This window comes from Haemaphysalis longicornis, unplaced genomic scaffold, assembly GCF_048455015.1.
Source record: "Haemaphysalis longicornis isolate Haplotype H1 unplaced genomic scaffold, Haemaphysalis longicornis Haplotype H1 scaffold_10, whole genome shotgun sequence".
NCBI classification, from domain to species: Eukaryota; Metazoa; Arthropoda; class Arachnida; order Ixodida; family Ixodidae; genus Haemaphysalis; species Haemaphysalis longicornis.
The window spans coordinates 48008440-48032835 of NW_027526204.1; the positions used below are offsets into that span (position 1 = coordinate 48008440).

Below are 24396 nucleotides of genomic sequence, written 5' to 3' on the forward strand. Positions count from 1 at the left end.
GGTGTGACCTCTACCGCAAAGACATATATGGTTCCCTTCTCATGAAAATATTCAGAAAAAGACGTTGCTAGACGTATGTGTGGTCCCGCAGACCACGCATACTCCATCATTCTGTGTATACTTCCACACAAAGCTCTTAGTTCGCAAGTACATTAACCTGCTCAAGCCTCAAAAAGCAAAGCACTGCCTTTGAAATTATCTTAGAAATTTCGCTGTCTGATGCCTAATTTCTCAGCCCTGTACATCTATACCATAGTTTTAGCTTCCATTTTGTTTCTTCATTTATTCGTTTCTATCTGCTTGCCTGTTTTTTTGGTTACCTTGGCTGTCTTGGATTCTTCATTGTTATTTCCGTATTTCATCGTTAGCCGTCTAGTCTTCCTTAGCCTCTGCGTGTCCAGGCTTTTCATGTATAGTTACCTAAAAAATTTAGCTCTCCACCTACGTTCATCTATTGCTCTCAACCTCATCTCAAAGCATATTTTACTCTGCGCTTCTCGAAATTCAAACTACGCCCAGCCTTTATCTCCCTGCACTGCTTCGTTAGTTGTTTTGCCATGCGCTCGTAAGGCCAAACGGCCTACCGTTCTGTGTTTCACATCAAGGCGTGCTAGAGCGCCTCATTTTAAGCAGGGTACTGCATTCGCAAGCGTGAGACCCGGAACCATTACTTTTTTCCACATTCCTCTCACTACTTCATATTTGCTATACCCCCACAGAGCTCTATCCTTCATTATAGCTGCGAATCGCTTCCTTATGTTGCTCCTCGTAAGTTCTTAAGTATTTGTAGCCTTCCTTTATCCACAGTCCCAAATATTTATATTAGTTGACTCTGGGTAATTCGGCATGCTGGATTGACTTTGCGTCAGTGGTAGCGTCATTGAAAACCATTACTCCCGATTTTTCCGCGCTAAAATTTAACCCGGGGTTGGTGGCTCCCTGACCGCTAATATTTATGAGCTGGTGCATACCGGGCTGGTTATCAGCTAAAAGAACATTACCGTTTGCGTCTAGCATTCCCGGAATGCACTGTTGTACCACTTCGCCTTGCAACATATGCGTTAGATTGAACGCGAATTGATTTTATTCTAGTTTTCTTTCTAACCCTATGCTATATAAAGCTTAATATTTCTTTGGCTCGAAGGACGTCCTTGTTTCTGTGCCCGATTGGTGCTGACCGGTTGTGCACATTTCTGCCCTTCCCAAGTCCGCTGCACTCTATTACCTTTATAGATCGCTATAAGGAATTGTACTCACTCGTCATTTAATCCCTGGAGTTTCAGCCTTCTCCACACCAGTTCTATATTTACGTTGTCATCCGTAATCGTCTGTTCGGCGCCTTCGCAATTTTGATGTACTGTGTTATCACAAACAAATTATCATCCAATCGCCTGTTTTGTCTGCATCAAATCTGCGGTCCCCCAAAGATTTCATTTTCTTCCGTCCATGCTGGAAAACCTGAATGTATCGCCAGTATTACGAATATATGCGCCACTGACGTTACTGTGAGTGGTCTGTATGAATGAATACTGGCTTAGTTAACTCTGCCTTTATGTATTAAATTCATCCTACCTTCTAGCCAATAATCTGGTTTTTGTTTGGTTTGTGTCACCTTATCTATTGCCCTCATAAACGATGCCTTACTTTTAAGTAACGGCAGGTTCATCAGCTGCATTGGTATTCCCTCCGGGCCAACTACTGTTTTGGGGAAACCTTTTTCTCTGCTTTTTTCCAATCAAGATTGCTCAAGCTTACTCTCTTTTCGCATTCTGTGGCACTGATGTTATCAGTGCAGGCTTCCCTACCTTTATTTACTCAAACGTCTCACTAATCACTCGATGAATATGCGCCAATGCGTGCTCTCCTTCTAAATGTTTCCCCTCCTCATCCATCCAAAATTTTTAGTGGATATTATTTCTTGAGATTAGTAATTTTACATAGTTACAAAAGTTCTTGGATGCGCTTTTGTCCTTTTTTCGTATTTCTGCCATGCATTGTTCGCTTTTCTGGTTTCGCTTGCCCCATTTTCTGCCCCTCTAGTTTCTTTTCCCGGTAGACATCCCATTTTTCCTTCCCTTCCTCCGGTTCCATACCAGTTGTTTTTGCCTCTCTATGTTCTCTCGACGCCTTTCTTCGCTGGTCAATAGCCTCTTTTATTTTCTTATTCCACCAGCTTCTCGGTTTTCTCTTCCCTTTCCATCGGTTTCGTTGCTTTGCTTCATTCATCTTACCCTTTATGAACGCGATCATTTCGTCATACTCCCAATCTATGTCTGGGTACATATCAATTTATTCTTTCATAATATCAGCGATGATCTTTCACTGTTCATTGTTAAGATTAGTTCCTCCGCTTGTACAGATTTCTAAATTTCTCCGTGTTGCGCCTCCAAAGTGCAGGGTAAGCCGCTTCTGGTCGCTTCCTAAGCTGTCTGTTTCGTTTTCATCTATCCTCATTTCCCGCAAGCTTTTGTATACTGTTTCGGAGATATATAGTCTATGCTGGACTCTCTGTAACCGCTGTTGTGAATAGCAAGAAACCAGGACGCCAGGGTAGGGCAGAACTGGAAAACGCACTTCCACCTCCTTTCATTTACTAATGATAAGAGTGTGCAAGCCCCCTTCTTCCTCCTCTACTTCCACAAAATCCTCCCCCCTCCCCCGGGCTTTTGACGATTTCCAGGGGATACAATGTTTGTACGGGACGCGTAAAGAACTGTCCTGCCTAAAGTCGAACTTTGCATGCACGAACTGCGTTGTCACGCCCAGGAAATGTCTGTTCTATTACTCCCGTTTTCCAGAATCCTCTTGGGCCTCTTCCTTCTATAAGGGCGACGTCTCCAATCTTCAGAGGTGCAGAATTCTTTGTATGAGCATGATGAAACGATGAAAGTTGAAGCACATAGTCCTTCTCCCATCGCAGCCAAAATGCGTTCATCAGAGCCTGTCGATAATACCATTTTTTGGCTATGTCGGTAGCACGTTGTTCTAGGAGATCGAGTTGAACGGTGGATAGAGCAGTCAGTCGTTTACTGATGAGAAAGTGAGCGGGGGTCAAAACTTCGGGTTCACCGATAGAATTGCTCACAAAAGTAAGCGGGCGAGAGTTAACTACCGCTTCGATTTCGCACAGGATAGTGTTCAATTGCTCTGCATTCACTGAAGCTCTGCCGAGAACAGTTCGCAGAGCTCGCTTCACGCTGCAAACAAGTGTCTCCCAAAAGCCTCTGCGTTGAACTTCCAAGTTATCGCCTGTTTAGTGCAGAAGTCTTGAATTTCAGGAGAAGCGGAAACGCGGAAAATTGATCTTAGCTCTCTGTTGGCGCGTCTAAGAGTATTGCCATTTTCGGAGTAGATGGTACTGGGCACTCCTCTTCGCGCTATATATCGCTTGAATGCCAAGATGAATGAGTCTGTCTTTATACTGGAAACTTGTTCTAAGTATATGGCTCTCGTCACGGCCAAGTTACCAAAAGAATATACGTCTTTGTCACTCCGTCTTTAACCAGCAGTGGTCCAGCAAAGTCAATGCCCAAGACGTCGAACGGACTTGACTTCCGAAGTCTGTCAGCTGGAACCGGTGGTGTAGAAGCAGAACCTGGATTCGCCATGTATTTTCGACAAGTTGGGCATCTGTAAATGATGGATTTGATGCGCTGACGGGCTTTTGGTACCCAGAATTGTTCGCGAACGTCTATCAGGACGTCTCTGACCCCGCTGTGCAGGAGTCTACGGTGAGTAGCGGTAATTATTAGGTCCGTAAAATGGCTATTGGTAGGTAACATCACCGGGTTTTTAGTTTCTTCGGTGACTTGAAAATTACACAGTCGGCTTCGGGCGCGCATCAAGCCGTAGTCGGCAATGAATGGTTGAAGCGCCATGATAGGCGAAGTTTTGCAAATCCTCGATGTTTTGAAATCGGCGAGTTCTTGCTTGCAGTGTTTCTCTTGCTCTTGTTTTATCAGAAACCGCTCCGCTGACTGAAGTTCTCGTGTAGTGAGTGGACCCTTGGGACGCTCACGTGTCTTGAAACAGAACCGTAATACCCATGCCATTACTCTGACCAGCTTATGCAAGTCGCTGAATTTGTGAATATCTACGACGTCGGCTTCGATGCTTCGTGTGCAACTGGTGAGTACGACGTGTACAGCGTTTGGCATAGAATAGTCGGGGTGAACGCTGAGAATATTCTCTGGCCATGCATTCGGAGTCAGTCTCAGCCACTCAGGACCTTTCCACCGCAGTTGGTCTCCGAGTAGCTCTTCACCCGAACAACCTCATGTGATTAGATCGGCTGGGTTATTTGATCCAGGACAGTGTCTCCATTGTGAGGGATCAGTCGTCTGACGAATTTCGGAAACTCGGTTAGCGACAAATGGTTCCAGCCTTTTGTTACCAGTTATCCATCCCAACGAGATTGACGAAGCCGTCCAGTACCCAATGGTTGTAGTGCCACTGAAGACCTTCCTGTTAAGGTATTCCCCCATTCTTGCGGCTACGAGAGTTCCCATAAGTTCGAGTTTGGGCACTGTCAGCTTTCGGATTGGTGCTACTCTCGACTTGGAAAACAAGGACGTAGTTTCTGCTGATGTGGTGTTGCTCAAAAAACGAAGGTACGCCACGGCGTCATAGGCTTGAGGACTCGCATCAGAAAAAACGTGTACCTCCAAGTTTCCAGGTGGTTTCTCATGCCCATAAAACAGGTAGCGGGGAATTTTGATGTCTTCTAGCTTGCAGACATTGTTCGACCAAGGCAACCATTCTTCCTGCATGTGCGGAGGTAGAGGCAAATCCCAACTGATCTTTTCTGTCCAGAGTTACTGAAACAGAATTGTGCCCTTGCCTACGAGTGGGCATATCACTCCGAGTGGGTCGAAAATTCCTGCGATAGCTTGTAGCACAATCCGCTTTGTTGCTGGTGTTTTGCCCAACAAAGGTATTGTTGACTTCATCATGCTCACATGAAGTGCATCGTCGTCTTCCCAAGCAATGCCGAAAACTTTCTATCCTTCGATGGTGTCGGGCGCTTCGACGCACGAACTGGCGGGGGCCCTGGGGCGAGCAGCGCACAAATGAAATGCACGTGTCGCGCGGCGCCTTGAGACGCCGCGCATTTCGAACGCCTGCGCGCACCGGATCTCTTAACCACCAGCACATGCGATGGCCACCGACGGAGACAACTGGCTTTTCCTTCTTCCCCGGCCGTCAGCGTCAGGAGGAAGGGAAGATGAAGACAGAGAGACGCGGTCCGGGCGCGGGAGAGCTCGGCCCGCCGTCTTCGAGCTCCGCACGAGTCCTGTTTTTTAGTCGCCCGCCGGGCTGTAAATAAATGTACAGTTTTGTATCGGAGGCTGAGTCTGTCGGTTGAGGATACCCGGGGTCAGATCCTCAGCGCTGCTGCGGCTTGGAGGAGAAGCCCCGGGGAAAAGAACATCACGAAGATAACTGGCGCAGTCGACAGCATCTTCAACGGCGACGACTCAGCCAGCCGGCGGGCGAGACGGGCTCCTCGACGGACAGAGCACGCGGAGAAATTGCGGTCTGCTGTACGAGATCGGCAGGAGCAGCGAGCTCGCGACCCAGGAGGAGAAGCGGCTCGACCGGCGCTCAGCGAACTTCTCAACGGAGACCGTGGCAGTGTCTACGGCCTGCTGAGCGGCGGAGAAGCAGCTTGACCAGCGGTCAGTGGAGGCATCAGCAGCCCACTGAACGAGGAGCGGCAGGAGCAGCGAGCTGTCGGCAGGCGAGAAGTCGGCGGGCCATTGTTTGGTGGACGCCTCTGCGGAAGGAGCCGGATCACCCCTCCAGCCCCGAGTACGAGAACGCGACCGGCGCCGCGTGGATACGGATCGCCACCTCGACGGATCCAGCCCATCACCACAAGCACCGAGCTATGCAGGTCAGTGCCTCTCTTGATCCTGGGTGCGTGGCTCACCATGACATGTAGGGGGTGCTTCATGCGGAGCCCTGAGATAATGGAGGCCGGTTAGCTAGGCATGGTGAGATGGAGTTAATGTGTGAGGGCTGACGAGACAGCGAGCGTCAGGATTAGGTCAGCCATGTCATTCGCTGAGCAGAAGGCGCTATTGCAGGCGAAATTGAGAATCGCTGAGGCAGAGTTAGCAGCGGAAAGTTCGAAGAGTGAACGTTTCAAGAGAGCTAACAATGTTCCTGCCTCACCGATTGCTCAACGAGTAATGTTCGGTACTGAGGGAGAGAGCGGACTGGGGTGCGCCAGGACGCCGAAAGATGTGCTGGGTGGAACCCATTCACTGGGCGTGCGTAAGCCTCCTGTTTCGCGGGATTCGGCACGATCAGAATCTCGCGGGAAAGGCGAAGAGAGGATAGTGGCGTGCGTTCCTTCGGGGGCGTTGAGATTTCCTGCAACCGGGGAGCAGGATAGTGAAGCATCCCGCGTAGGGAATTTCACCGAAATGAAGATGGAGGTGAAGGAAGGTGTTACGCGCGAGGCTGCGTTGGTAAATGACAGGCAGTCAAAGGTGAATGAGAGTGTACGCATGCCCGTGATGAAGCTGATGGCAAGAGAGAAAGGCTCCGCTGCGTCGCATGTTAGTGTTCATGTTGCCGATGAGCCCCTCGCGACTCCTTGCGTCACACAACGGTGTGTGGTAGACAACGGCGCTTCGTGCGTGAACAGTGGTTCGTTAACGGCCGAACACGAGGGTTCCCACAGAAAGGAGCGGAAGGACAATGAGGTTCTTAAGTCAGCCGTTCTGAAGGGGCTGGGGCTGGCTTCAGGTGAGCGTGAGCCCGTCGTCGCAGCGTGCGGAGGCGCAGAACATTCCGGGAGCATGGCCGAGCGGCCAAGAGCTTTGCAGGATGCAGCAACCCGGGAATCGCGCGAGGATGCAGTTGGTGTCATGCCCACTGCATCCTGTGTTTCTCTAGATACCGAGATGTCAGGTCGCGAGAGTGCGATTGCCATGGGAAGCTCCAGCGAAGTGAGAGAGGAAAGTGCAAATCAGGGTACGGCCGCTCGTGTAGTGCAGCCCCAGGTAATTGCAGGTAGGACTGAAGGAGTGGCTGAAGAAATAGCCTCTCCAGCATGGCATGTCAGCGTTGATGTGACCGCTAAGCAGCCGTCTGCTGATTACGCTGACGAACAGCGCGTAGTGGAGCACGGCGCTCCGAGCTCAGGATTGGCTGAACTGGGGTGTTCGGACAAAAAGGGGAGGAAGCGTCAGCCAGCTTCACCGCAGTGCAGCGTGGCTGCAACGCAGGCCGACGAGGCAGCAGCGGTCCCTTCACGAGCGAGAAAGCGGGGAGGAGAGGGGGCCCTGTTACTGTTGTGTGACGGGGTGCGCCGCATGGCAAGGGTCTTTTCGGACGACGACGGCGGGTGCATACCACCTTCTAAAGGCCGCTCGCTCTGAATGAGCTAGATCAGGATTGTGCCTATTTTGTCATGGTGATCTGCAGCCAGGGTCAAGGGGCACTGGCCGTGCTGATTCTTGTGTCGTCAAACTGAAGGAACGATGGTGCACGTGCCAAAAGTGTGTGTGGTGTGTGTTTCGTGTGTGAAACATTCCTGAAGTTATGTTTCACAGTGGTGGTGGAGGTGTCGGGCGCTTCGACGCACGAACTGGCGGGGGCCCTGGGGCGAGCAGCGCACAAATGAAATGCACGTGTCGCGCGGCGCCTTGAGACGCCGCGCATTTCGAACGCCTGCGCGCACCGGATCTCTTAACCACCAGCACATGCGATGGCCACCGACGGAGACAACTGGCTTTTCCTTCTTCCCCGGCCGTCAGCGTCAGGAGGAAGAGAAGATGAAGACAGAGAGACGCGGTCCGGGCGCGGGAGAGCTCGGCCCGCCGTCTTCGAGCTCCGCGCGAGTCCTGTTTTTTAGTCGCCCGCCGGGCTGTAAATAAATGTACAGTTTTGTATCGGAGGCTGAGTCTGTCGGTTGAGGATACCCGGGGTCAGATCCTCAGCGCTGCTGCGGCTTGGAGGAGAAGCCCCGGGGAAAAGAACATCACGAAGATAACTGATGGTAAGACTGGTTCCTCTTTCCTCAGTGCGGCCATTTGTTTCTCGTTTCTGTCAAATAAAATTCGTAGTTGACAGGAATTAGTTGACCAGTTCTTAAGTAGCATCCCTCCAGCTGCCATGATCTTGTTACCCTGTTTATAGATGCGTACAGCCTCGTCTTCGCTTTGGGCTCCGGTCAACAAATCATCAACATAGAATGTTGATTTTAACAGTTCTACTGTTTCCTTCTTGTCTTCCGAAACTTGGCTAAGGTGGTGTCGAATCGTTGCGGAGAGCATAAAGGGACTTGATGTTGCTCCAAACGGAACACGAGTCATGCGCCACTCTTCTAGTCGATCTAAAGTAGTTCCTGTCGGTACGCTCGAATACCAAAAAAATCGAAAAGCATCCCGGTCCTTTTCTTGTATTCCGATTTGCAGTAAGGCTTTTTAAACATCGGCGCTGAGTCCGAATCTCTGTCGTCTGAACCTCAGTAAAAGTTCCAGAATGTCCGGATTCCAATTCACGCCCTTATCTAGGCAGTCATTCAGGGAAAGGCTGGGTGGTCGAGACGAAGAGGCCTCGAAGACCACTCGAAGTTTTGTGGTGATGCGGTCTTCTTTGAGAACCTCCCTATGGGGCATGTAGTATAGCGGTATGTCTTCGCATGTGTCACGCTTTGGCACTACCTCAGCATGCCCGTCTACCAGATACTGCCGTATAGCCTTGTCATATCTTGCTAGCAAATCTTTTTTCTTCAAGAGTCGTCTAACTAGAAAATTCAAGCGTCGCAGGGCTTCGGATCTGTTGTCTTCAAGGGATTCCTTCGAATCAAACTTCAACGTAAAGCCACTTCATATCGCCTATCGACTTTGGAAATAGCAGACTGAAAATCCTCCAATACTGTGCTTGTGTGGCGTTCTTGGTCGTCTCCCAGTATTCCCATGGCTTCAAGTTCCCAGAACGTACGTCCAAGCTTGTCTTCAGGGACTTCATGGTCGGCCGTTGTCGCATAGCTGTGCAACACGCTAACCAAGCATGCGGGCGTGTAAGGCATGTGGTGTTGCGTCGGACCTTAAAATGTCCATCCAAACATGGTGTTGATGGCAACAAGACTTCAGTTGGCATCTCTGGTCACCTCTGGAGTCATGATTAGCCACATCTGATCAGCGCCAATAAGCAGTCCGATACTGTTGTCTCCAAGACTCCACCCAAAGTTGTCACCATCCGCGATGTTTTTGCCTCTTTTTAGAAATTTCTTGACTAATGGGATATCATCTACATGGGAGTAGATATCTTGGCATATTTCTGGAATTTCCACGACGTCCAAGACACATTCACCGCTGGCTTTGTAGTTTGAGTCGAACGATACGATATTTTCGGCTTTTGGTTCTCCGAGTGTTGCCGAACGTGTTGATCGCCAAGTTTACCTCTCCGACAACCGGAAGTTTCAGCTTCTTGGATATATCTTCCCGAAGAAAGCTTCTCTGACTGCCCCCGTCAACGACAGCACGCAAACACATCCTGCTCTGGTCGGAAACAGCCCATACATGTATGGTCTGAAGAAGTACAGTGGGACCCTCTTTTATGTTTTGGCTTGTCTCCGCAGATGTGTAATACGCATTTTCGGCGTTAGTCTTCGGCTGTCCAAAGTTATTACCTTGCTGCATGCAGAGAGACGTCGCGTGTCTTCTTTTGCACTGTGAGCACTCGATACGTCTCCGGCATTCGCTTGAGCGCTTCCCTTTGGCCGTGCACCGAAAACAGCGTGCGTCCATGCGAAGAATCTCTTTTTTGCCAGTACTCGTCAGCTTGGCCGCACATTCCTCAGTGACATGTTGTCTGTTCTTGCAGAAAAGGCAAGGAATTTCTTTCGGCGGTGGCATTCCTGCGTTGTGAAAGACAGCAACTGTCGGAGGACGTGGATTGTGAGGGTCCTGGTTGCGCCATCTATACGTCTTGTCGAAATTTCTTGACGCTTTGTCAAGCACTGGTTGTGACTTCTCACGGCTTTCAACCTCGATACGAATGATTTATATGAGATCTTGCAGTCTCGTATCGGCTGTTTGAGCACGCTCCCCAGAAGTCGATGTTGAAGTTTCAGCACAACGTCGATGGTACTGAACAACAATGTCGGGAGGAGGACTCCGAACCAGTATGTCCATAAGCATCGAGGCGCATGATGAAGTGGGCACCTTCAATGCCGCCAAATCTCGAACGTGGCTCTGGAGGGTATCGTACAGGCCGAGTAACCCAGTCACGTCGGAGGAAGACCGTACAGCAGTTAGGGATCGTAGGAGGTAGAGATGTTCCTGTTCTATGCGGAACGGATCTCCAAACCTAGCGCGAAGCGTCTCGATGGCATCCTTATAACATGCTTCGGTTGTCTCTAAATTGGCAATTGCTGATGCGTCTCTCCGGAAAGGTAATTCCTGTGGTAGTGAAATTTCTCCGTTACGCTCAATGTCGGGTTCATGTCGATAGATGCCTCAAACTGCTCCCAAAACGGCAGCCACTTGCTCATGTCACCGCGAAATGGCGTTATTTCCATTTGCGGAAGCCGTGGTCCTGTTGAACGGCTAAATGACTGAAGCGTCTCCCGTGATGAGCCGTCAATCAAAGTCGCAGATGCTGCAGCTGACGCAGTCGGGCTCTTTAGAGATTCTATGACTGTGTTGAGGCTTTATATCGCTTTAAGCGCCTCATCTTCGTACTGTAGCACAGCCTCTAGCTCAGCTTCCAGTAATTCGGTAGGTATCAAAGGTTCCATCTCGGTATTCATCGTGCGGAGTTCCGCCTCGCAAGTTGTCAAGCGTTGAAGCACAGACTGCAAGCTCACCTTGTATGGAGGCGTAGATTGGGGCGCAGCCTTGGCTTCGTTCACCAGTTTCATCAGAAGGGACCGCCGTGCCGTTCGCTTGGGCTTCAAACGGTCCATCGTCGTCTTTCAGGCCTTGAAGACGGGTGATTTCGGCACCAAAGTTGTTGTGAATCGCAAGAAACCAGGACACAAGGGTAGGGCAGAACAGGAAAACGCACTTCCACCTCCTTTTATTTACTAATGATGATAGTGTGCACGCCCCCTTATTCCTCCTCTACTTCCACAACAACCGCTTTCCCACTTTTTTCGTTCATCGCACTTGCTTTCCGTGTTTACTATTACAAGCCGGTTTTCCTGGCATAGATCTATCACTAGAGAACCGTTGTGGCCTGTGCATCCATACAAACCTTCTATATGTGCATTCATATCTCCAACTAAGATTATTTCACCCGAATCTTTGAACTCGTTTATATCTCTTCTCAAATAGTTTGCCATTTCCTCATTTTCCTTCCTAGCACTACTTCTGGTCCACAGATACACCAATCCTAACCATGTATTTTTCTCCTTTATTGTGCCTCTAAACCAATAGATGGTCATTACATCTTTCATGCACTCGCTGCCAGTAGGTTCCTCGTTTAATGAGCATGCCAACACCTCACCCACTTTTCATTCCTGTGGTCCTGTAGCAACCTTCCCAGACATAGTTGTCTATGACCGGTAGGGCTTCTCTGTCTCACCCTGGTGAGACTGGAGCGACCTCTGCCGGTGGGTTTGAAAACCCACCCTTGCTTGACACCACCGCAGAGACGACAAGGTTCGACTTAGAACAGCCGCGCCTTTAAAATGCCCTTAAAGGGCCTTCCTGCTACTCAACGTGACGCGCAAAGAGGAGAGTGCAGCTGTAGATGTCTTGTATTAGAATTAGCCTGCCACGAACGCTGCGTTAGGATACCAGGTTTTCACCGTTTTGCAGGTAGGTTATTGATTCTAGCGTTATGTTTGTAGCGTTGAAACTCATACTAAGAATAATGTATCCTTTAAGCATATACACAAGAAAACGTGTTGGTTGATTATGTTAATATCATGTAACATTTCAGGGAAAATCACTAATCAAGCATTTTATATAGTTTTTTGTAATAGTATTTCCTTCGCAATTTAGGAAACTGGTCTGTTAACATGGTTCGGTCAGATTATAAGGTAAAGGTATCTAGCCACGTTGCTAAGTCGAAGTCCTGAGCGCATTTACTTGGTCAACAAGCTTCATTTTAATTGTGTATTTGTCTTTTTGGCTCTTTTAATATAATGAGAAAAAATACCCGCGGTGGCAATGCCCATAAAATTCGAAATTCAGGGCTGACGCTCGTGGCTACACCTAATTTTATTACCTCTCCAACCCAGGGTTAGAACTCCAGGGCGGCAACCAATTCAATGGGTCGACCTTGAGAAATTCAGAACCGCCGACATCGATGGCATTTCATTTCGTCCTGAAATTCTGAGCTCACCTTTTTGGGGTTTAATGCGCTGAGGCTATGCCTGGGCTATGAGGAGTGCTGTACTGGTAAGCCGCGGGTTAATTTCGACTCCCAAGGCGTCTTAAACGCGCGTGGAAATCTCGACACACGGGCGTTTCAAAGCAAAGCTTTACGACTTTGGTCCAGCGATTTCGTTGAGGATGCACATGGTCACACACCTCTCGAAGCGCATCGCGTGATTCGGCGGTCCCGCTGTTGGCGCCTGCGGGCGCCGACAGCGGTCGCCACCGCCGCTGCGGTCGAGGCAGCCAACCACCCCCGCAGCCTCCCATGCATGCGGCGCGAGGTCGTTTCGGGCAACGGAACCGAACGGCTTTGAGACGCGGTCGGCAATACAGCTAAATCAAAGGTTAACCAAGCGAAAGCAAGACTCAACCAGACTAAGCCAAGCTTTTGGTTTGCATATCAAACATTAGCTGAGCTAAACCGTAGCTATTAGTCGCTTTCCGCCTCACCAGAAAATCAGCCGCCACAGTTGCGACCGAACCCTCCTCCCTGGGTTCAGCAGCACAACGCCTAGGCTACTGAACCACCGCGGCGGGTGGCTTCAAATTAAAACCAGCGGCCTACGGAATGCGAGTTTAAGACACATTAGCTACACCACAGCCCACGAAAACACCAGTCCGTTCGAGTTTTCGCGACATTGTGCGCTCATCTACCATCAAGCAGATGAAGCGTGATACCCGATCGAAAGCAGTCTTCGCTGGAAAGCATCACATCACATCACATCCCATCACATCACATAACATTACTTTAATACCTTAAATACCCATGTAGAGGGTATTACGCAAGGGGTGGGTTACAGATAAATGCACACAGGTCGTCAAATGTAAATGTGCGTGGTGACCTTCTCTTTAATTGTGAATGAACACGTGATGGTCGGAACGTCACAAGGAAGGCCATTCCAGTCCACTGCTACACGGGGGAAAAAGAGGCAGAAAAAGTAGTAGTGTGAGCATGTGGACGGGCAATTTCATACGGGTGGGCAGTGCGGTGAGATATGCGCGTCGGTGGGATGATGTAGGGTGTTTGATTAAGAGGGCTGTAGAAAAACGTGTAGCAAACAACAGCTGGTGATGCGGTGGCGCACTGAAAGATTTGAAAAACCAATTTCGCGTTTAAGGAATGATACGCTTATGTCATATGAATATGAGGAATGAATGAACCTAGTGGCGCGGTTTTGCACCGATTCTAATTCATTGATCAAGAATACCTGGTGCGGACTCCATATGGGAGCCGCATATACTATTAGTTCGGATCAATCTTTAAAAAACCCAGAGATCGGTTGGCTGATGATAGGACGTTCGTGATATGCGTGCGCCATGAAAGATCACTGGTTAAGGGGACGCCTAGGTATTTATAGGATTGAACTTGTTCAAGAGTCGAGTTAGCTATTACGTAAGAAGAATACAAGGGGTTACGCTGGCGTTGAAAAAAAACGAGCTCGCATTTAGTGGGATTAAGCTCCATTAACCACAGGTCGCACCATTGCTGTACATGGTCAAGGTCATTTTGAAGCGCAGTTTGATCAGAAGGGTTAGTGATTTTGCGGTATACAAAACAATCGTCGGCAAACATGCGTATTTGAGAAGATACGTGCATGGGTAGATCGTTAATATATATTAAAAACAGGAGGGTTCCGAGGGCCGACCCTTGGGGGACGCCCGAAGTTACCGAGAGGGAGCTAGAACAGTTATTTTTAATATCGACGAACTGGGAACGGTTACCAAAAGATTTTGAAATCCATGCTAGCTAGAATTTTAGGGTGCAGATTCAACTGGACAAGTTTTAGTAACAGGCGTTTGTGTGATACTTTGTCAAAAGCTTTAGCGAAGTGTAGGAAGATTGCATCAGTCTGGAGGTTACGGTCAAGATTAGCATGCAAATTCTGAGTACATATCGCTAGTTGTGTTTCACAAGATAAACATTTACTAAAGCCATGCTGGGAAGAATGAAAGAAATTGTTAGCGTCCAGGAAGTGTAATATGTGAGTGTATGTGACGTGTTCCATGATTTTGCATGAGACGCTGGTTCGTGAAATGGGACGGTAATTTAGGGGCGACTGCTTGTTACCTGATTTGTGGACCAGAATGACCTTTCCCACTTTCCAGTCGTCTGGTAACATTCCTGTTTCAAGCGACAATAACAGGGCTTAACAACAACAAAACAGGGCTTAACAAATCTTTATTGGCGTCAAACAGCTCCATCTTTCTCTGTTACTGTTGCTTGCCTTACCTAATCTTCTTGTTTTATCGCCGTCTTGGATGAGACTTTGCTTTTAGTTGTTTATTGTCAAATCGCGCCCTGAGTATAACTTCTCTCGGTTCGTTTCTTGCTTATATACAGAATCTGCGTATCTTGTGGCAAACTCTACACGGACCGTATGTGCTATTGCGTGTCCGTAAAAATTCCGCTTTATCCATTAAAAAAACAACTTCTATCCTCAAGCTGCACTGAAACTTTGCCCCTTAGGTCGGTGTACCCTTTATCGGCGGTGCCCCTTAGGTGGTGCCCCTTAGGTCGGTGTTCTGTACAAGGTGAACGTTTTCGCCTCTGTGGGAACCAGTGGCCTTTACGATGTACCCGAAACAATAGTGAGGGCTTCATAATTTTCAGAGACGCCATAGACTTTGGGAACATTCTTTTAATTAGCCTTAAGCATGTATTTGACTTGCACCAATTGTGTCATTTATCTTGTCCCACACGGTGACGATGAAGTGCGATATTGTTTTTATGGCAGCTTTGCGGCGCTTCTTGAAAACACGTACATTGGACAAACGAACAGAGTCTGTTGTTTGTGGCACAATACACATCTTTCAGTATCCTGAAATCCTTATCTCAAATCACAATCAATCAAAATCCTCAAAGACGACCCGTAAAGCATTTTTTGCCAGCTTCCAAACCATGTCTGCATAATTTTTCATTATGCTAGTTGAGGCGTTTTCTCAATTCGTGTCTTTTACCCAACTATAAGATACATAGATAGCTGTAAATATTTCTAAAGACTTTTATATGTAGTGTTTCCCCTTTTAAGTAATGCATGTATAATTGCTCCATTTGGTAGTATATTCTTTTTTTCCATTCTTGCACCTAACCCATCTTACGCATAAATCTTAATAACATTTCCAATTATTTACCACTAGGCAAATAATTAAAAACAATAAAAACAATTGATTCTTCAAAACGACAAAACGCTGTTCTCAGCACCGAGAATGGTCCCCATGCCGGAGAATAAAGCTGCAGTCACAACCAAAGCACTGTTAGGGCCGATAAAAACTTAATTCGTAGTCATAACAACACTGTTAAAGTATTTACAGCGCAAAGTACATTTGGGCTTCAATTTATAAAATTACAAGAGTGAAAACAAATATGCAACTCGCCCAAGCCGTCGTTAAAGGAGCCGTGAAGAGACAACACAAGTTTGGTTCATTCGAAAGATTGCCTCGTTAGAACCATACTGACGCCGCTTTTAACGCAAACCTCGCTAAAATAAGCTACATAATTAGGAACAAAGGGACTTATCATGCGACCCACTAGCTCATTTCCCGCAATAGAACCTAGGATGTCATACAAGAATGCTCTGCGATTGGCAGAGGCCGGCAAAGCAGACGCAAGTTAGGCAGGGCTTACCAGTTTGCATGGTGAGCTATATGGCCGCAAAACATACTGCCCATTTCCTTTATGGCAATAAGAACGGTGGAGTAAACAGTTGAAGTTCCGAACGAACTCCTAAACAAGTACGCCAATGCGAACGAAGCTACCGCCGGCCGAGCTGGACATCTCGCCGTCACGGCGGCGCAGACGAATTTTCGGGTTCGAGGCTCTTCGGGGTCAACAAACGACTCTAGCACGCACAACCGTGACCTTGCTTGGTATCCTAATCCGTTGACAGGAAGTTGGCGACATATCGCCAACCAGCCAAGGTAAAAATAGAAACGAGACGGTCGTCCCGTCCTTTTAGCGCAATTTTATTTCCATCATATATGAAAAAGTCTGCGGTTACTTGCCCATTAGTGCCGTTGCACGTAATAAGACTTTACCATGGCTGGCCCCACCCTAGTTCAACTGCACAAGCCGATCGAAAGCCGCTTTCTCTCAATAATAAAGATGAAATAAAAAGCGACTGCATTTTTCTCCAGGTAACCACCATGGCGTCAGGGTCGAGGGCACGTTACACAGCCGGCTACATCACCTCACTTGTTGGAGTGGATTGCGGGATATTTGGCATACTGCCCTTCAGCATCTCGACCACGCTGTTCGGTGTGGCCAGCATACCTTTCATATTTTGGATGTTGGCTGCAAGGGCTGGCGTCGGACCTACGTTGTGCTGCGCCGCCTGGCTCCTGTTTGTCCTCAGTTTACCCTTATTGAGCTCTCCTCTTCAAGCGCGTCTGTGGGTGAGTGCCACTTCTCGCACTATTGTAAGGTAAACAATCACCTGCCACGCTTACTTAGTCCGGGTGCAGCACATGATCGGTTGACACATTTCTCGCATAAACGAAGAAAACACTTTTGTCACAATTGGCGCGGAGATAAGGGTTTTTTCTACCGTATGAAAGCTGTAATATAATCTGACAGATACTCCAAACCAACCCATTAGGGTAAATTAACTTACACAACATTTGTGATACTCGTAAATGGCTAAGAGATCATATTGTTCGAAACTTATATTTCGTAAGGCACAACGTAAATTTGTCACAGCTATGCGGCGGTAATGTGAATATTATTTAATACATGTAAGAGGAGGTACAAAAGTCCGTCAAAACACTTGAATGTGTGTTTTTTTTTTTCGGAAATATTGTGTATCTTACATATTTTTGGGTACAATGAGTGTATTACGATAGAAAATTGTTTTACAAATATATGTCAGCGGTCATAACAGAGTTGTGCTTTGAATGTATTGTTATATACAAGAATATATGCATTTGCTACAAGCCGCGGAAGACTTATTTGCTAAGAAATAACTCCATTGCTTGCATGCTGCCTTCCTTCTTTTTTTTTTGTTTTTTGGAAGGTGGGGCTTAGTAAAGCTGCATCTGTGCAGGTTTCTCCCGATTTTCCACGCCATATTGCCTTCGTCACCGTTATGTTTGTGATTCCTTTGTATGCGCTCGCACTGCTTTGTGGTCAAATAAAGAACTTCAAAGTACAAACTATTTGCAGTGGTGGCCTTCAATAACCGTGTTGTCAATACGTTGTGGACTTACGACGTTAATGTTAAATTTTAGGAAACATTTGGTCTATACATGTACCACGTTTTTTTTTCCTGGGTTTGCCGATGTAGGCTACTAGAAACAGCTTGAGTAGGGCTGTTTTAGCGACAGCAAGCGTTATGAGTATTTATGTAAAAGAATGACTAGGGAGCATGCTCTGAAATACCTTTTGTGAGAGGACCTCTAACAGCAAGTCTTTTGTCTATGCGGATGGAAAAGCGAAAGAACCGCATTTCTGTCTAGTTGGACTCGCAAACGACTTTGAAGGATTTGTAGTGACGCCATTTCGAATTCAAAGAATAATGTTTTGTGTAATTTGTAGCCAAGTTTAACCAAATTTCAGCTGATTGGTGTTCTATATTAGGATCTTTATGGTCAATTTGCATTTAGTTCGGAAGCAATTTGTTCTTTTAGACGATGTTGTCTAAACTGTAATGTGTAGTGCTCAGTTCCAGACGTGACTCAAGTGAGAATTTCTCGCACTACAGGGCGTTCCGATGGCCATTTTGGGAGTGATCAATTTGAAGTCGCATTGTCCGTAGAGTAAGTCATTCGGCGGTTATCGCAGGTAGAAATAAAAATTACTAATTTCAAACAAAATGTGGTTTCTTTTGCCACCGGTCACCGCGTTGCGTCACAGGGGTGCAGGTTGCTGGCATCACTAACAATGGTTGTCAAAATTTGGAGAAAGCCTTTATTACTCTCCGACCTAAAAATGCAAGGGTTCGTAAACTGTAACCATTTTGCCATCGAAATATTGTGATTAGCTCCACGTCGTCACAATTCGGTACAACCTTTGTCGTAAAAAATTTCAAATTCCTTCGATGAATCTTAGTGGCTTGCCATATGTCTTCGCAGAATACGCCCCTGAAAAGTTGCTGCTGAAAGCATGGATACACTAAAGGCACGTGTATATAGACAAGGTTCGGTAAAATGTGCCTGAATAGTGCCGCAATCAATCAACACTCGGCTACACAGATGAAACTTTGAAAAGCATAAGTACATACAAGATTTAGCAATTTTATTTGGTTTGATAACTCTGTCGTTACAGTACCGGGGAGCCTATTGCTCAAAATACCTATTTTAGGCATAAAATTGAGTGATTCGACAATTTATATCCCATTTTCATAGATGCAAGCAACTCGTGCGCGGGACGATAGGCTGAAGGCAACAGCTGACTTGCTCTCCACAATCCGTGTCGTCAAAATGTACGCTTGGGAGGACGCAATGCAGCAAAACGTGCTTCGTCCGCGGGAGAGAGAGCTCAAGTGGCTGCTTCGAATTAACATGCTGGACTCCATTCTGGACTGCATCTACACGTCAAGCAGCTCCGTGGTGAGTGTTTCTGAAAAAAAATCGACCCTTATTTGGCGTAATGAGTCGGATTCCAACCCTAGCCCCTTTTGCATAATCAGGTAGTCTGCAAACGTTCCTGGGCATGGTTTCTAAAGCAATAATTATTTACGCCCTCCTACACACGAAACGCTGGCGTGTTATATGTTATTCTCAATTGTGAATCGTACGCCATTAGGATTCAAGTATCCGTTCTCTCATGGTTTCGAAGAATGTGAGACGAAGACGTCTACGGTCTACCTTTATCCAGCTTGTAGATTGTGTATATAACGCGTCACAAACGATTCTTGCAGTTTAGTAGAATTGAAGACTGTTCATATTGTCAGCGTACATGGTCATACATGGGTTCTCAGGAATGCTACAGATATGGCTTATATCCATTATAAATAATATGGGCCCCCATACTGGCAATTGCGGCACACCACTCACAACAGCCAGTGCTGCAAATCTAGGCTATCTCACGGTACCCTTGTGTGGGGGGAACCCCAACAACCACTAATTATCAAAAATTTCTACTTATTCGGAAATGGGCCTTACGACCTATTCAAATCTTTTACTTTGCTACAGCTGTTATATTATCACACTAACAACAATTAAAAGTAAATCAGTTGTTTATTTTAGGCTACTTCAGTACATCAACATCAATTGACCCTGTATGCATACCGCTGACCTAATTACTTCTTAATATTCTTTTCGGTTGAACAAAGTACACGTTTCTAGTGTTGGAACCAAATATAAAATCAAATACTAATGTGTCTGAAGAAAGTGCCGAATGATGTGAAATTAGTTTAAAACTCCAGGAAACTCTACCCTCACGAGGCCTCCCGTTCGAAGAGGCAGCATGACCCTCGGATATTTCTGCGCGTTAATCAAAAGCTGGGAGAAATAGAGTAGTTCTCTCTCTCTCGCTTTACAACTGTAAGAAAATTTTGAAAGTTGGTCTTCGCCTATTGTTGTTACAGCTGATGATCATCCTCTTTTCCACAATGACTCTATTTGAGCCCGACATCGTGTTGACGCCCGCACTTTCATTCTCTTGCGTGACACTCCTTTTTATGACTGACCTATCCATGAATATCTGCAGCCTAGCGGTCAGAAATTACAGCCTGGTAAGTGGTCTCTCTCTCTCTCTCTCTCTCTCTCTCTCTCTCTCTCTCTCTCTCTGTGAAACAAAAACCATTGCTCTTGTTTATTTGGGGGATATGAAGTGTCATTCTTTTTTTTGTTATCAAATAGTCAAACAGTAACAACGACGACAAAATCTCACTTTCCTTTTAACATGTCCTCAATTAAACCTGAGGCAGCTTGGACCTGGAGGCATTCTTGTGAACACTGTTGCAGTAAAGTTTAATGCAAAGCAACCATATTTAACTACCCAAATTGGTAGTTAACTACCCAAATTGGTACTTCAGGCAACACGTATTTCCTAATTTGAAAGGTGCGCTAGATAATCATTTGAAAAGCTCAAATGTTGTGAAAGTTTTCCAAAAAAGAAAGCCCTCTAAATTATTCGTTCCCGAGAACCTGGTGTTTGCTACGACGACGATAACCAGAACAAGATGACACATTCCCCACGCGGTGTTCCGCGAGCAGGACATGTAGCAAATTTTTTATATGCAACGTTTGTTAATGCATTCATTGCTGTCCAATGAATGTTTAATAAATAAATTGCCTCGCATTGCTTTGCACTCATTGCTTTCCGACGAATGTTTGTGCTTACTGCAAACATTCATTGAAAATATTCATACATTTCGAATTTTCCAACGTCATTGGCGCCGTTTTGCTTCATTAATTTTAGCCAGAAGTGTTTTTTGTAGATACTGTTTATTATCACGGCAACCGTGAGATATACCTTCAGGAATTTCTCACGGCACTCGCCTGTGAGTGGCTAAGCACCCCACCCGAAATTCTCTGGGACAAACATCCCTCGAAAACTCGTTCCGCGAGCTGCTCATGTGGCGCTGTTGTATAGCACCTGCTACGAAACGGGAACGCTCACGTTCGAGTCCGGCATAAAGGAAGTGTGTTTCTTTAGCTTTCCGAATTTTTGAAGATATGGCTCGTCGTGATATTGGTAATGGTTTTTTTATTCCGATTATTACAATATCAAACGATCGACAAGACGCCTAGAATGGGCTCGATTCGGTTTAGTATAGGTTGTGTTCTGTGCCGCTCGGTTTAGTTATGTTAGGCTCGTGGCAACTGGGCTGAATTTGTGGAGGTTATGACATAGGTTGTGCTCTAGCTGTGTCGTCGGGATGGGTTGTGTAAGCTTCGCTGCAACTGGGCAGGATTTCTGTAGGTTATGATAGGTTCGGTAGGGTGGAATACTTTGGGTAGGATAGGACAGGTTACGTCAGGTAAGGTTCCGTGAGGTTCGGTTGTGTTAGCTGACGTTGCGATGCAATAATATTCAGCGACTTTTAGGCCAGCCACTTTTAATAGAAACTGCCGTGAGAATATTTCGGAGGTAATTCCGGCTGCCATGAGATTTGACGCAGCATTTTTTTTTTGTATTTAAACTCGGAAATTACGGGATCGTGTAGAGATCAGGACAAACAAAACGGCGAAAATCATATGTTGCTCAAGGATAAACCACTGCAGACCAAAGAATGTAGCCCGTTTAGTGTAGTATTCTAGTAAGAGAAGGGCACAAACCTATTAAAAACCTGGATTTGAAAGGCACTATATTTATTCCATGTCTACATTTCATCTAGTGGAGTAATCCTCTGATTTATGCGCGTCTTAAGCTCTACAACGCTCCGCTTCTTGTAGAATACCTGCTATACACGAAGCGTATAGAAGCCCAGAATGCAGACAAAAAAGGAAACATTACGTTGCTTCCGTAGTCGTGCAAGAACAGTACAAAAGGGGCGCAAAAGCCTTCAACCATCCAGACGCGTTATACGACCGAGCCGAGTACCCCGTTCAATGCTGAAAGCAATTGAGATGTGTCGCTTCCTTTACCGCGAGAGCTATCTTGGTTAAAATGCGGGAAACATATGTGATTAAAATTATATAAAATATCAACGCTATTTTTGTTGTGAATATACTATCTAGCGACCATTGAAAACATGTTTTTCTCACGTAAGACCAACAATTTCACCGACACATTCGGGGCCGGTTAAGTTAGGATTGGCGAGTGCTCACTTCACTCAACAAGAACTACTACGTGGACATGAAGCTAGCGAGCGCCATTTCTCGCGGCAAAGCTCGTATCATGTGACTGCAGAATTGCATGTGCAAAAGGGTCAGTAGCGTAAACCTGTTCATGTCGATGCTTGAACTTCGGTGCTGCAGCTTTAACGGCGCGCACACCTTGGTTATTTGAGTGGGAGGTAGCGGTTGCTGCTGTGATGGGAAACCCGCTAGAAGATTTCTATTGCTGCAGCCATTGAGTGAGTAACGTGTGGTGTAACAGGTAACGTAGGACATATTTAAGGGCAGAGAACTTTACGGGCTTGCCCTGTCGTAGTAGCTTGCTCTCTCGACCCAAGTAGAGCCACACTGCGTTCCGTCGTCGCGGCGTAAACCAGAGGCTTTGAAAGCCAAGCGCTTTATATAGTCATAAGCCTTCAAAACTTGTGAACCGCTGGCGCTTGTCATACATTTCCCCGTTGTTTAGACGAACGAAAACGGTAGGTACATTTTAGGCAAAATGTACGTAATTAACCGCCACCGCCGGCGTTAATTTAGTTAGGAACGCTCGTCGGGTTGGTTTTTACGATAGTAAGCGTAACAAAGTGGCAGTGCAACGGCGGTACGTGCGGGAAGAAAAAAATAAAAAAAAAATAACAGAGCTCCCGTTGGAACAGTTTCAGGCAGGGGCCCGCAAGCACTGCGAAGGCGGGAAATTTTAATTCCATTGGGTGGTAGCAGTGAGCGAACAACAGCGCTACGGCCCATTATTGCGAATCACTGCTCTGCAACTTCGAAGGAAAAGCAGAGCCGCTCCGCATGCCTCTTTGGAAGATGTAATTTTCCCTAAAGGCCATCGCATCACAAGGAGAGATATGAGAGACATTTTGCGTCTGATCCTCAGGTTTTCGGAGGGCACAAGCCTCAGTGACTCTTGGTGATTTCGGTAAAAAATTTCTGATCGGGGGAGCCATTGCCGGCATACCACGCAAGGCTGGGTGCGCCCGTTAATAAACCTCACCACCACCACCACCACAATCATGTACGCGTTCCATAGTAATTTGCAGCTACCTTATTTTTTGTCTTGTTTTCTTCTCACAGGCGTCACTGGCACTCAAACGAATTGCTGACTTTTGGTTGTCAGACGACGAGCGGGAACTCGGACACTCGCCAAGCGCTGGGCTGCCTAAAGGTTATATGCTTTCGTTTGTAAATTGGCGTGCTATCAGTCAGCAACATTGCCTTCCGAAGGCATTTCTGGCTATCGATGCAACAAAAGCTGCAACAGATAGGCGCTGATAAGTTGCCAAGATCTACTGCAGACGCACATGTCCCTACAACCCCACCGTTCCCGAGCGTTCAAAGAGAACAGATAACCTTTCTCCTCAGCTCTATTCGCGTAGATGTTCTAGGAAATACAACTTTTCCTACCCTAAAGTTCTGAGGCATTGCCCTTCCCAACGTATCGTTGCACAGCACTTAGAAGTTTACATAGGGCCAGTCATGGTCAGAAAGCTGTTAAAGAGGGAGCTCTGTTTTATTGGGTAATGAATTTACGAGACATGTTGGGAACGATCCCACTGCGCTAAGTTGTCACTCTTTCAAAAGAGCGAGTAACAAAAGAGGACAGGATGACAGAGGGGAGAAAAACAAAACTATCAAGAGAGCTGCTTTGGCAAATCTGGAAACGTTGCCACAGACAGAACAAACTGAAGCAATGCGCGCGGCCTGCCTCCGGCTCGCGGAGTCCGCAGTCAGTGCGCGTTGCAGAGTGAAACGATTTGGAATGGCTGTGACAACGCGCCGCTACTTAGGGCTACATAACCAGAGAAAGGCAGCAAATGCTACTGCTAAAGTGAGTAAAGATGTTTCAGGGGTTTGAGACGTGTGAGCAGTAGATTAAGCCGGTTAATGCTAGTCAATATCCTGCAGAAATGTTTCCTGGGTCGTTGGAACTGTTTACGGCTGCGCTGCAGTCGCTTTTACCATAATAGAAAACAGCCGATACTGATTGGTAAATTTCACCAGCTATTGCTCCCCTGCCGAAAGTACTAGTTCTATGCTGCGGCACCTTAAGTGAAGTCGATTCTGATCATTACTTTGCCTGCTATGACTTGTCAGCCGATGACAGTCTGTCCGAGATTTAGTGATTGCAATTGTGGAAGAAGCTCATGGATGCTCTTCAAAAGGTTCAGCGATGAAGGAACGGAAACAAGCAAAAAAGGACGCAAAACACGATGAGAGACGAGACAACACAACGCTGCACTAGCAACTGAAGTTTAATGGAAGAAACCGACGCACTCTGTGAACAACCAAGTCAACGCATGCGCCGACACGTGCGCGTGATACC

At 46.8% G+C, this 24396-nt stretch overlaps 1 protein-coding gene across 1 annotated transcript in view; it reads left to right on the forward strand.

Annotated features, from left to right (window-relative positions):
• The window catches only part of LOC144158459 (ATP-binding cassette sub-family C member 2-like), a 117841-nt gene that overhangs the window by 8103 nt on the left and 85342 nt on the right, over positions 1-24396 (forward strand). Inside the window, exons 4-7 of the mRNA XM_077689340.1 lie at positions 16482-16739; positions 18687-18890; positions 19871-20017; positions 23148-23238. Of these exons, the coding sequence (XP_077545466.1) occupies positions 16482-16739; positions 18687-18890; positions 19871-20017; positions 23148-23238 (700 nt within the window). The remainder of the gene's footprint in view (positions 1-16481; positions 16740-18686; positions 18891-19870; positions 20018-23147; positions 23239-24396) is intronic.